Below are 13,768 nucleotides of genomic sequence, written 5' to 3' on the forward strand. Positions count from 1 at the left end.
TTATTAAATACCTCCTTTTACATTCTAATTTAACCCTATTTTTCCTTTCTTAAATTACATACATTTTCGATCCACAAAATCGCGTATTTTTTATATGGATGATTGCCTAATTGGGAATAATTGCCAAATTAATTACTTAAAGTTAGCCTCAGTTTTAAGCCCTTGGACTATGGTTTAAACTTTATTGATATATTGATGATAATTACTTAATTCTTCTTCATTGTTACTGTTGGATCTACTGGATCCATCTATTAAATATTGTTGTAAAATATCATCTTGTTGACTGGCGGTTGTACTAGTTGGGATCATATTAATAGCACTATTACCAGGAATAAAGGTTGTTGTAGTAGTAGTAGTATTAGTGGTAGCATTCAGTATATAATGTCTTGTATTGTCACTATTAGTGGAATCGAAATTGAAATTGTAAAGACTCTCCACTGCATCCTGATTTGGTTTATTCCGTTCTATAATCGTCCTGGGTGAGATATCAGGATTAGTCTCACTATTACTTTGATCGTTATCATCTTCATCATCAATATCTTCTCCATTGAAATCTATATCACTATCAAAAGGTTCCAGATTTCCTGTTCTGATGTCTTCTTCTTCTTCCTCTTCTTCATCTTCTTCATCTTCTAAACCATCCTCCTCTTCTTTTACTATAACTGGTTTAGGTTTGGTTCTTCTTCTTTGTCTCTTTTTAACTGGTTTCTTCTCTAGTTCAATCTGTTCAAATTGTCGATATTTAGTTAAATAAATCTTTAAAGTCTCAGAATAATTCTCAAATCCAAGTGAATACATGGCCCATAAGATATCTTCCCCATTGATAGTTTTCCTCTTCTCTAACCCACATTTATCAACAGCTTGACTAGTTATAAATGATATGAATTCGGAAACACATTCTTGTATACATTCCTTTGATTCTTTAGAAAGTTTGGCATGATCCGGTAAAGCTTTTTTCATGACTCTTGCCACTAGAAATAAACGATTCAGTTAGTAAAATTGAAGTACTTTTGGATAAGCAGTAGTTAACTAGAATGAAGAGAGACTTACCATTTGCAATGGGTAAATACCGATCTTGTTCTTTAATTTCATAATCACAATTATGCCAATCTTGATCGACTGGAAGTAAACCCTCACCCATTATTAACAATCAATATATATCTAATCTATAATATCACTTGTCACTTCAACAGAATGAAATAAGAGTAGATATATATTATTTATATTTCTATATCAATGTCACATTCAGTATATCATCATCAACGATACCAATGCGATATCGGACTTGAACTTCCTCACAGAAAATTAAAGAATGTAACGGTGCGGCTTTACTCTTAAAACGGATAATGATTGCAAAAAAAGAAACCCGATTTAAATTCTCCATAAAAGGAAAACTAAGGTTGAAAATTAATTAATAATAATACATTTATTATAAGGTTTTTACAGATAATTATACATACTTGTTCTATAGTACGTGATAGAGAAAGTGTCTGTGTATGTGATGTCTGTTTGGGGAGGGTTACAATTTATCTAAGAGTTTCTTAATGTAATCATAATAAACTTGACAATCTTTGGATTCATCCTTCCAATAACTGAATATAATCAATGAATGTTCAAACGCTGCCACGATTCCTTCTCGAGATAAGATTATATCAAGCATATTGAAAATATCATTTGGAGATCCAATATCAGGCAGTTGACTTATATAAAGCTTGAAATTATCATCCATCATGGCTCGTTGAATCATTTCATGAATCTTTTTATAAATTAAAAATTGAAGCACATTTCCTGAAAATAAATTCCGTAAATAATACCATGATCCAGGATGTCTATGAGATCCTAATTTAGGAATATTCAATTTAGGAATTGATATTAAATTTTGAATGAAGATTCTAAGGATTCTTGATCTTGCTAATGGTAAACTTTTCAATCTAAATGAATCTTCCGGAGATTCTTCAGTATCGGTATTATTACCATTGTTATTAGGATTATTTTCATCTGATGAAGAATTCTTAACGGGAATATATTCAATGATATTAGAAAAATCTTCATCAGGATGTTGTTTCTGATAAAATAATGGAGCATTGACTAAATTAAAATAATCCAATTCCATATCAATATCAGATGGATCAGACGTACCAGTTAATGGGTTGGAATTTGATCCCATTGAATCGGGTGATTCCACTGAATTTAAAGTATTTAATGATGAATTGGCATTTAATGTACTTACCACTGCCATGGCTGCTTCTAATAATTCCACAAATGGGATTTTATCCTCTAATAATAAATAAACCAAAGGACGGAATAATAATAATTTAGAACTTATAATTCTCGTTTTAATAAACATAATTGATTCAGATTGAGCTCTTAATAATAAATCATCATCAATTAAAAAATCATCTAAACTATCGAAAATATCAGTTTCAATAGCAACTCTAGCATGTTTCTTTTCATATTTCTTTTTCATTCTACGATGAATTTGATCCACGTTAACTTCTTGTAATACAAAAGTACGAATTTGAGGATTTAAAGAATTTATAATCCCATTATATTGATTTAAATATTTGATGAATAAAATCCATACTGATTCATTCGAAAAAGCTTCTTGATCCCAAGTTTTCTTTAATGTATTTTCAAATGAATAAATCTCATCAAACATTTTATTATCAACTTTTCGAACTGCAATTTCAGTTAAAAAATAATACCATGTCTTTTCATCATCATGTTTATTAGCTAATTTCAAACATGCTTCACTATGAGCTTCTCTTATTTCCAATGTCATTGGATCAGGAATCTTAGGAAATGAAGTAGGAGGAATCACTTGGGTTATACCGGATAAAGGTACATAAGGAGATAATTCAACTCTTAATTCACATTCTAATTTCAAACATGTCCAAAATAATCGATCAATCATTTCTCGTTTATTGGAATCTAATGATGGTGATGAATAAGTATTATTGATATTTCTCATGGTTAAGAAATACATCATATTATGACATGCAATCGATATAAATCGATATGCTTTAACAGGACACATAATATATAAATAATATTGACTTAATAATAAATTGAATTCAACCGCCACTAATGAGCTTTGTTTAATAGAATCTGGGAATGCACTATCTAAAAATTGAGCATAATTAATTAATAAAAATGCAATTTGAGATCTATCACGAGGTAAAGTTAAAGGTACTTTATTAAACGTTGATTCACTTGATAATGATCCAAGTATGGTACTTTCCTTTTCTTCAGTTGATGAATTGAATTTAGATAAATTTTCCAATTGAATACTGGTGGAGATTATACCTAAGGCACAAATAGTTAAAAATAATGGAATTGATTCACATAATGTTTTATATGCCAATCTACGATATGGAGTATCTTCAAGATTAGCAGCTTTTAAAGCATCAATGACAAATTCAGGGATTTGATCACTAGGAGTATTAGGTTCATAATCTTCTAATAATTTCACTAGAGTGATTGATGGATCGTAACTCATTAAACATTTGAAAATTTCCAACAGTTCAAAGATTTCCAAAGTATCCAAGATTGGAGTTTTGGTATAACAATTGACAAAGAATGAATTTATAATAGCAGATAAGTTTTCTCGGATTAACACTTCAAGATTTTTAGCTAATTCTAATCTTTCAAATAAAGTTGCCTTTCTAAAAGGTCCTACATCATCAGTATTGTAATCTTTAACCAATTGATTTATAACTAGGCCAATTTCTTCAGACGTTTCACCAGTATATTGTCGAAATGAATTCCATTTTAATATAGATGTAAGTGACATATCCCAAAAACAATCATCAAATTTAAAATCAGATGCTCTTTGAGGTCTTATTTTCCCATCCCCTAAAATTGGATCATCTTGGGATGATGATTCGGTTATTCCAGAATGTTTTTTAATATCTTTTAAATCTCTTAATATGACATCTAATTTACCAATGATATTAATAGAAGCAGGATCAAATGTAGATACATCCTTTTGCTGATCGTCAGTTCTATAATGACAATTCAAGTTGCCATTCTTCACACAAGATCCACATCGTGGTCTTACATTATCACATTTGATTTTCTTTAAACGACAAGTATCGCACGCAGTTAAAGCTCTTTTTCTTGGAAATGCAGCTGCAGAGCGTGGTGGAGCTAAGGAGCCTGATGCTGTTCTTTTTCTTGGTTGAGATCCCATATGTTCAACTTCTATTGGTGCGGGTTGTCCCGGTATAGGTAGAGGACCCAATTGTGGTTGTAAGTTAGGTGGTATTTGTTGTTGTTGTAAGTGTTGATGTGGTACTGGAGCTTGTTGGGGTACAGGTGGTTGTTGCTGTTGATATATAGGTTGGTAAGGAGCAGTTGGTGGAGGTGGTTGTTGTTGTTGTTGTTGTTGTTGTTGTTGCAGTCGCAGCTGTTGCATTGCTTGTGGAGCATATTGATAATGATTGGGGATTTGTTGTTGTGACTGAGGTTGAGTTTGTTGTTGTACTCCTGGAGGTGGTGGAGGATGAACAGGATTATAGTAGGAGGGTTGAGATGCAGGTAATGGAGGTTGAGGTTGATAATAATTTTGATAGTAAGGATTATACTGCTGTTGCTGCTGTTGTTGGGGTGGTACTGGTTGTGAAGATATTTGAGGTTGCAGTGGTTGTTGCTGTTGCTGTTGCTGTTGCTGTTGGGGAGTTCCTTGTTGTTGCGGTAGAGATGAAGTTGACGATGTTGTACTTTGTTGGGGAGGAGTAGTTAATTGAGTTTGTTGGTTTTGTTGTAATTGTTGTAATTGTTGAGGTTGACCTTGTTGACGATACTTTGAATTCTCATCCAATTCATTTTTAACTATATTTTGCATTTGATTAATGGATGAGTTATGATACTTTCTATAGAAATTTTTGTGTAGTTAAATACGAACAAGCTAATAAATAAATAAATGAATGAATAAACAAACAACGTAATGATGAAAGGGATAGATTAGATTGCAAATCAGATGATGAACAGAAGCTGATGATCGATATAAGTCATGGATTTATTTAGTTGGTATGAATAAATGGATGAATTCGAGGCCCTTTTATCGTTTTATAATAGAAAAGTGCAATCAATCTAATTTTATGGGGCTGCGGAAATGAGGGAAAGAGAGGCAGCAAACAAGAGGCGTGGAAGATGATAAGCTAATGGATAGATCAGTTGGTATGATTGCTGAACAGTCAGTTTCTAAGCTCTTCAATCCTGTTTTCGATGGATGTTGTAAATGGATTATGATGAATGATTCTGAAGTAAATGCTGCCTTTTTTAAAAGAAAAGTCTTGAATTTATTTTGTTGTGCTTTAGAAAGGTGTAATCTAAAAAGTCACACACACACACCAAAAAAAAAAAAAAAAAAAAAAAATGTCTCGTTTTGTGTTTCCATTTCAGACAGAAGCAGAAGTAGAAGAACGCATCACCTTTAAATAATATTAATTTTGGCCTATTGAGGTAAGTCGATTGGGATGAATGATATTGACTTAGAGTTTAATGATCTAGACATATAGTACAAGTTCAATCGTCTGGTAATGTGAGGTAAGGTAAGAGAAGATAATCAGCACATGTAAAAAACTTAATCATAATAAAGTTTAATATAAAGTTATCAAACGTTAATTTTGATTAGTGGTGGTGAGTGTTTTGTACTCACAGAATGTACCGTAAAATTAAGGCAGTCAGTATGCTGTTTGTCTGTAGGTGGAAACCAACAAACTACTAATTAAACTACATTTCGTACTAATGCTCATTATGCATTACATATGACCCATTTACCTTTATTTTCTATACAGGTACGAAGGGTATTCATCTATCTTATTATTGGTTAACTGTTTGTGGTCTACGGATAAATTAGAAAATAATGGGGGAAGCCACTCATCCATCCATTCATTCTTTGATTGTAGATATTCCCCCATTTTATTTACTTTTATCTATCTATCTATCTATTTATTTATTTATTTATCTGGTTTGGATAATAAATTGTAAGATCTTATGAGTTGCGAATCTGACCCCATTATAAGTTTGTGACCAGATTCCACTTCCAACATCGATCTTAATCATATCTATATCATAACTCCAGTAATAATCAATAATAGGATCATAATACTATAATCAAACAAACAACACTGCATCATTCAACATTCGCCTGATTTAGATCTTAATTTCATTATTTTTATTTTATAATATTAACATTTCTCATAAAATAAATTGGTATCGCCTTGATTAAAAGATCTTCATTAATCAAAAAAATGCCGAAATAACGTGATAGAAGATCAAATCATATTATGTATCATATCATGTTTGTTACCGACCCCCCACACTACTTGACGATCCATTATACCCTTCCTTTCTTCTTTTTACTTGTTTGTGTTTATTATAAGTGTCTTTCAATATTGACTTTTTAAAATCCTGGTAAACTATAAATCATAATCCCCCTCTAAAATAAGTAAACAAATAATTAAATAAATAATTAAATAAATAAAATATAGTAAATAAATAAATTAAGATATAGCTAAATATGAAATTAGAGTAGACTCGGAGACAACAAACTAAAAATGGATCGGTAATTTTATGATACTTTGCAGAAACTATGGTCTGTTTATCTACATCTTCGTTTGATAAATTCAAACTCATCTCACATATAAAATAATAGTTTAAACATGAAATTGACATTCAATATGCTTATTCTTTCCTTCCTTCCTTCTATTCTGTTCATTCATTCGTGTGTTCGTTCGTTCATTCCCTTTCGTATTACTTATCCCTAAAAATAATAAATTATTTACGGTAAAAGAAAAGGAGGGGATTGGAGCCATAAGGCCAAAAAAAAGAACACACAATTCGATTTACGCAGAATTTATTGCACAAAAACTACTATATAGAAATCAATTACTACTTCCTATTCGTATGTATTCCAATTAGGAGAATCTAGTGTATGTATGCGTTTGCATGTACGTTACGTTGTATATCTTACTCTGTTCTTTTTATTTATATTATATTTAGTGGGGGACCACAACCGATATGCCCCTCCCCCCTAAACGATATATTTACAACTAACTAAACTAACAACCATACTGAAAATACAATTATACATATATATATTTATAAATACAATTATTGACTTAACCAGGTGGTAATTGAGAAGCATCAACAATGTCAGCAGCATCAATAGCATCTTCATCTTCACCAGCATGATCTAATGGAGTTCTAGGTAATGCCATCATACCAGATCTTGCAAGTTCTAAAACACCAAATGGATGTAATAAAGTTATAAAAGCTGATACTCTGGAAGGTTTAGCACTTAATTCAACAATGACATTTCTATCACTGATATCAACAATTCTACCCCCAAATTTCTCAGTTATAGTATTAATATGATCTAAATGTTTATGTTTTTGTCTTAATGCTTCAGATGGAGCTAAATTATTTGGATGAAAAGCTGATTCTGTAGCAGTTAAATCAGGAATTGATGCTCCATCATTAATGTGTAATTTATGAGTAGCAATTAATTCTTGGAAATATTCTGGTCCTAATAATGAAACTCTAGCTAATAATAATTCACGTTTAATAATTTCAGCATTTGTATAATCTAATACAGCATAAACTGGAACTAAATCTTCAATTTGTCTTCTAGCTTGTTCAATAACAGCATCCTGACCAGCTAAAACAATAGTCATACGGGATAAATCCTTCACTTCAGTATTACATACCACTAATGAATCAATATTGAAACCACGAGCTGCTAAAGTACCAGATACACTACTTAAAACACCCGGTTCATTTTGAACTAAACAATTTAATACATGTTGTTTTCTTGGAGCACGGGATGGAACTGGGGTTTCATAAAGAATCGAACTAACAGCAGCATCGGCAGACCAATTAGGAGTTTCTAAAGTCGGTAATGGTGGTCTTTTTTGATTACGATGTAATGTCTTATATGCTAAAGCTGATGTTGAACTTGATGTGGATTTGTTTCTAACCATTTGTTTCACAAGCATATTGCTTGATAATGACACTTGTTTCAACATTATAAATGTCTTCTATAACTGTTTCTTCCCTCTTTGGTTCTGGTATATACAATTAAGAAACAGTCTTGAACAACGAACAATAAATCTATTTATATTAAAACTGGAGTAACCTGGTTTTTTTCTAACCAGGGTTGGAAAAAAAAAATTTTGGATGAATCATTCTCACCATTTTTCAATAAACGACATTTTTCCCACTATAAAAACACATGTCTCGTTGGGCGGTCCGGCGGATGAAAAAACAGTTTTGACTTTTGTATGGGAATTGCATAGTTAAGAGTCATCCCGGAATAGGCCATTAATGTCGTCCTCTGCCAAACGTGTTAGATTGACTTATAGTGAATGATTGCTTTGAAAGAGAATAGATTACAAATCGTGGGAAGGATTGATAAGTAGGATATGGCTTAGTCCATAAGGTAGTTATAATTATATCATCTCTTTGGTAAGCAGCTCTTATAAATCAAATTTGTTGCTTTACTTCATTATTTTGTTTGCTAAAATATTTGTAGGGGAACAATGTGATATTTTTTTATTGCTGCGAATTTGGAGCCAATGATAGTGTGGTCTAGAAGGGTACTTAATTCGGTTATTATATCTTGCTGCATAGATTAAGGGATTTCATACTAGACTTTATATCCATTCTCATCCATCATTGCACATCTCATTAAAATATCTTAAATTTAACTAATGTGTTGAGAATACCAATTTCAATTAATAGTATTTCAACTTGTTAGTTTAGTGAATCGTGTCATAACAGTAAAACAAGCTTTTTCTGTATATTATTTTAAATATTAAACGTTATAGACCATAATTACAAACTAAATTTATAAAACCAATCCTTGCTTAAAGAAGTAATCCAGCAATAATAGCAATTGGACCTGCAATAAAGGCACCAGCACCATCGAGTTGCATACCATCATTAGTTTTGGTGATGGAATGAGTTTCAGATTTATGCTTCTTACCTGAAGATGAAGTTGAAGAAGCTTCTTTTTTATGAGTCTTAGTAGTAGAACTTTCAACAGTTGAAGTAGCAGCTTCTTTCTTATGAGTAGTAGTGGAGGATTCTTCAGCAGTGGTTTTCTTTAAGATTTGTTCATCATTCTCTTTAAGGTTAAGAACTTCAAATCCTTGGAAATCATTACCAATGATAATATCATCTTGATTAACATTGAATCTATCAATGACATTGGCTAAAGCAGAAGTAGCAAAAGCTAAAGTAATAAAAGTTTGGGTCTTCATATTTACTATAATAATATAATTGATACTTGAAAAAATCGAAAATTAAAGGAAGATTATAAAAATCACAAATCAAATAACAAAAGGGGATGGGATATTGACTCCTATTTATATAATCTAAGTTTAAAAAAAAAATAAACAATTTTAAACTTTTAACTACCATTGTGATATTTAATTTTAACAGTAGTGGTGGTGGCTATTTTACGTAAGAACTAAGGCAATTTTCAAAAACAATTCTGTATACTAGTAAATATTTTTAAGGAAGTGTTTTCCTGCAGCCTAGGGAGAGGAGAAGGTATCACCTGCGCTTTGCGGTCAAGTTTGGGTCGTTTCAATTGCTTTCATTTTGATGAAATTAGATTGATTCCAATCAAAGATTCCAGACCACCTCTAATATGGCCATCGCAATAATGATAAATAGTGGCTTTTTGTTGACACCTAAACTATGAAAAGACGAGTAAAATATGGCCACAAAGTTCAATCCCTTAAACGACAAGAAATTTATAGAATTGAAAAATAAGAAATCCATTTTAGGCTGTGATGAATATTCTTTTAGAAGAGAAAGAAAAAAAACTTTTATTATCGTGTGATCCTTAAATGGATATTAAGTATGAGTGCGGGTTCAATTACCATTTGTGATACTAAACTCTAATTTGACTTGTCTTTGAAATTTGCGACAATAAACCCAATATATGTATTTTGCGACAATACTGCTTATTTCTACAACTGGTTATGGAACGTTGTGATTTTATATTGGGCATGTATTCAACTTAAGTAAACGGAGGTATTATAACTAAACATGTGACTTAAACCATGGCGAATTAGAGAATACTTAACTATTTCTAGGTTAATAAAACAATAATAGTAACTGAAACAAGAACATAAGTCGATAAATAAACAGCATGAACACCTATGTTCTCTTCTCCAGATTCTGTAGTATGGGTAGGTTGAACAATATCGTATGAGCTTATAGTTGAAGGTCCAAAACTGACACTTGTCAGCTCAGTCACATAAGTAGTAACAGCAATGACATGTTGATTATGGGTATTAACAGCATCAGGATTGTGATTCATAGGTGTAACAAGAACCCTTTTGATGATGTTATTATTCTTCACCGGCCGAAAGACTTGAAGAACCTCCTGTTTAATTACTTTAATAGCTGGGAGACCATGAACAATAGTTGAAATTTGTAAAATTGAATAGAAAATAGCAAGCTTCATTGGTGTTTGGATTGAATTAGTATATCAAGATTTGATTTTTGTTGATTGATAGTGGTTTTAATGATAATTTGATTAGATTTACAAGTATTTTCCACCTCTATTTATAGTTTTTTGAAATTAAACCAGCTTTACCTTTTCATACTCTTTTTCATATCATTTTGCAAGGGATTTTCAGTGGAAATGCTAGAAACCCCATTCAAAACCAGTCAATTTACTTATAGAAATAACCTAATCTTCAAATGTTTATAATTAAACTAAGGTCATTCCACCTTCTTATCGGGATCTTAACATTGATTATGTTTCAAATAATTACAATTTTATTCTTTTTGTTTTTTGCATTCATTTCAAATTATCTCACCTCGCCCTTTTTTAAATTTTTGTAAATCAACCAATCATGATGGGCACATGAATCTAATGACCAAGAACAGCTGATTGTATATGTTATTGTCAACGGTTCTATAGTTCTTGACTTATGATATTTAGTATCTACCTCTATATCTGCAATACTCGTCTGAGTAGTTAATAAGTGAATAGCTACTCACCAGTATTGATAGATTTCCTTCAGCTGTGGTGGCACCAGTAAGTTGGAGCCTTGTAAGTGAGTGGCGCCAACTTTCTCTTAAATGTCGACCAATAGGAAGACGTAAATCTTAAAAATATCAAAGTAGGACATTGTCTTGTTGCCTCCTAAGATATATCAAAATAAAACATGGTTTCCTAATTAGGAAATAGTGTCGATTTGAAGCTTCCTATTGGCTGAAAACTTGAGCAAAACGCGTAAAATTCAAATTTTTGAAAATAAATCCTGATAATACAGATTTTTACACAAATGAGGGCAAGTGGAATTTCACCATCAAAGCATCTTATTGGTCAATTAGAAAAGTGGTGCTCCCCCTTCCACTCAGATGTAATTTAACTTTCAAGGTAGCCCTCAACACTACAAATACAACGAATTCTGAGATATGATTGGTTGATGAATATCATGGTTCCCACCTTAAAGTTAAATGTCTTCTAGATCAACCATTGGACTAATATTGCTTAGTAATATCTACGAATCCCCTCCCTTTCACATTTTAGCTTTAAAACGAAGTTTATTTCCTACAAGTTTGAGGAGCAATCATTGTTATAAGTAAAAGTCATACCTCTTGGCATTTTATTCTCCAAATTAATCAAATTAAGTTATCCGCTATACATTATCATACCCCGTTCACTAAATCATGATTGAATTGGTAGAATAGAAAGGGGGATAAGAACATTGAAGCTAAAATTACTCGGCGGGCCGGGAAATACTATTAGACCGCCGTTGAGATAAGGTAGCACCTAAAAAAATATGTAACAGAAAACCTTAGCCCTGCCTAACTAAATAGTGTTCCCCTTGAGAATTATGCGAATTACCGCATTGAGTAGCGGAATCAGTCAATTGTTTTTCTTATCAATTATCTCTAGTGCAAATCTGAAATTTCTCAGTAAAACGGTTATATAAAATGGAGTATATCTCTTATTTTACCAATTGCTTTTATCAATTGCTTTACTTTATATTTTACTTACAATTAATTACCTACAATGTTAACTGATAATTGGAAAGACTTAGCTGTTAAGGCGCAAAATATTTATAAAGACTCCTTGGCCAAGACTTTGGAATTATTCCCCTTTGACGATGAAGAAACTTATACCATTTATAAGTCCCTTCCAACTGCCATTGGTGAAACAACCACTGATTATGGTAAACCTGCTCCATATCCCATTGAAGTTTATGCTGAGAAATTGCCTGCCAAGGTGAAAGAAATCACAGAAAAGGATCCTATTGATTTATTAAAAGATTTGAAAGCAAAGAAATATACTGCAGTTGAAGTATTGAAAGCTTATTATCATGCCGCTATATTTGCTTCTAAATTAACCAACTGTGTGTATGAATTCCTTCCTGTTGAAAGTTTAGCCTTTGCTAAGCATTTAGACGCAAATCATGCTGAACTTTCCAAAACATTCCCTCTTTTCGGATTACCAATCTCACTTAAGGAAATGATCCCATTTATAGGAAGATCCGTCACTCATGGTTCATTATGTTACTTAGATAGAGTGGTCGATTATCATGCTGATATCGTTAATATCTTATACAAAAATGGTGCTAATCCATTTGTAAGAACTACAAATCCTCAAGTTTTAATGATGCTTGAATGTGAATCTTTTGCTCATGGTAGAACTGTTAATCCCTACAATAGTAGTTTGACTTGTGGTGGTTCATCCGGTGGTGAGGGTGCTATTAATGGTATTCATGCTAGTACTGTTGGTTTAGGTAGTGATATTGGTGGAAGTATCAGATGTCCTTCTGCTTTTAATGGTATTTATGGTATGAGAACTACAGTAGGAAGAATCCCTACAGGTGATTATTTCTCTTGTCAAATTGGTTCAGAATCAATCTTATCAGTTACCGGGCCATTAACTAGATCATTAGGGTTATTAGAATTGATCATGCAAACCATTGTTGAATCTAAACCATGGTTAATTGATCCAAGTTTAAATTCTCTTGAATGGAAACCAGTATCAACTAAAAGAAAATTCAGACTTGGAATTTTATGGAGTGATGAAGTAGTTAATCCATTACCACCAGTTACAAGAGCTTTAAAAATCGTTAAAGAAAAATTATTAAAGTTGGATAATATCGAACTTGTTGATTTCAAACCTTATAATCATCTTAAGACTTTTGATATTCTTGATAAGCTTTATTTTGAAGATGGTGCTCGTGATGTTAAAAGTACTTTAACATCCACTGGAGAACCAGCTTGTGAACAAACTGTTTGGGCCATTGAAAATGCTGAAGATTTAGATATGCATGAACAATGGAAATGGAATATAGAAAAACAAAAGTATAGAAAACAATATTTAAAACATTGGCAAACATATACTAATAAAGATGGTGAAGTCCTTGATGGAGTTATTGCTCCAGTATTTCCAAATGTTGCTGCTGAGCATAGAACTGCAAAATATTGGTTATACACTTGTCAATGGAATTTATTAGATTACCCAATGTTGGTATTCCCTGTAACTAAATTGGATACAAGTTTAGACGTGCCACAAAAGGATTATAAACCATTGAATGATTATGATAAGTTTCAGCACGATCTATATGATGATCCAAAGAAGTTTGCTAATGCACCAGTAAATTTAGGCGTAGTAGGCTTAAGAAATACAGAAGAAAAACTTATTGCTATCACCAAGGTTATCAGTGAATCTTTAGGTACTTAGTTTAGTCTAACTCCATAATAGTCTTTAAAATAGTGTATC

General features: G+C 31.9%; 6 protein-coding genes across 6 annotated transcripts; 1 reads left to right on the plus strand and 5 right to left on the minus strand. All coding sequences in view use genetic code 12, as the record gives it.

Annotated features, from left to right (window-relative positions):
* Window positions 1-732: 732 nt before the first annotated feature.
* Window positions 733-1,141, minus strand: HAP3 (Hap3p; the record flags this gene model as incomplete). The annotated part of the gene is made up of 2 exons (XM_064904765.1): window positions 733-971; window positions 1,051-1,141. Coding segments are annotated over 2 exons (330 nt in total), but the record flags the coding sequence as incomplete, so codon positions are not given.
* A 378-nt stretch (window positions 1,142-1,519) lies between these two features.
* ZCF27 (Zcf27p) lies at window positions 1,520-4,846 on the minus strand (the record flags this gene model as incomplete). The annotated part of the gene is made up of 2 exons (XM_064904822.1): window positions 1,520-4,169; window positions 4,464-4,846. The coding sequence occupies 2 exons, from the start codon at window positions 4,844-4,846 to the stop codon at window positions 1,520-1,522; spliced, it is 3,033 nt and encodes a 1,010-aa protein (XP_064763425.1).
* A 2,058-nt stretch (window positions 4,847-6,904) lies between these two features.
* On the minus strand, window positions 6,905-8,453 carry ILV6 (acetolactate synthase regulatory subunit). Its single transcript, XM_064908998.1, has one exon. It carries the CDS (start codon window positions 8,031-8,033, stop codon window positions 7,128-7,130), a length of 906 nt encoding a protein of 301 aa, XP_064763426.1. The 5' UTR covers window positions 8,034-8,453; the 3' UTR covers window positions 6,905-7,127.
* A 330-nt stretch (window positions 8,454-8,783) lies between these two features.
* PGA53 (Pga53p) lies at window positions 8,784-9,352 on the minus strand. Its single transcript, XM_064906830.1, has one exon. It carries the CDS (start codon window positions 9,267-9,269, stop codon window positions 8,874-8,876), a length of 396 nt encoding a protein of 131 aa, XP_064763427.1. The 5' UTR covers window positions 9,270-9,352; the 3' UTR covers window positions 8,784-8,873.
* Window positions 9,353-10,108: 756 nt separating this feature from the next.
* On the minus strand, window positions 10,109-10,486 carry DFJ63DRAFT_311420 (uncharacterized protein; the record flags this gene model as incomplete). Its single annotated transcript, XM_064905750.1, has 1 exon — window positions 10,109-10,486. One exon carries the CDS (start codon window positions 10,484-10,486, stop codon window positions 10,109-10,111), a length of 378 nt encoding a protein of 125 aa, XP_064763428.1.
* Window positions 10,487-12,049: 1,563 nt separating this feature from the next.
* Window positions 12,050-13,729, plus strand: DFJ63DRAFT_333716 (amidase activity protein; the record flags this gene model as incomplete). Its single annotated transcript, XM_064907896.1, has 1 exon — window positions 12,050-13,729. One exon carries the CDS (start codon window positions 12,050-12,052, stop codon window positions 13,727-13,729), a length of 1,680 nt encoding a protein of 559 aa, XP_064763429.1.
* Between the last annotated feature and the right edge of the window lie 39 nt (window positions 13,730-13,768).

This window comes from Scheffersomyces coipomensis (assembly GCF_036884675.1).
Source record: "Scheffersomyces coipomensis strain NRRL Y-17651 chromosome Unknown DFJ63scaffold_2, whole genome shotgun sequence".
Taxonomy (NCBI): Eukaryota; Fungi; Ascomycota; class Pichiomycetes; order Serinales; family Debaryomycetaceae; genus Scheffersomyces; species Scheffersomyces coipomensis.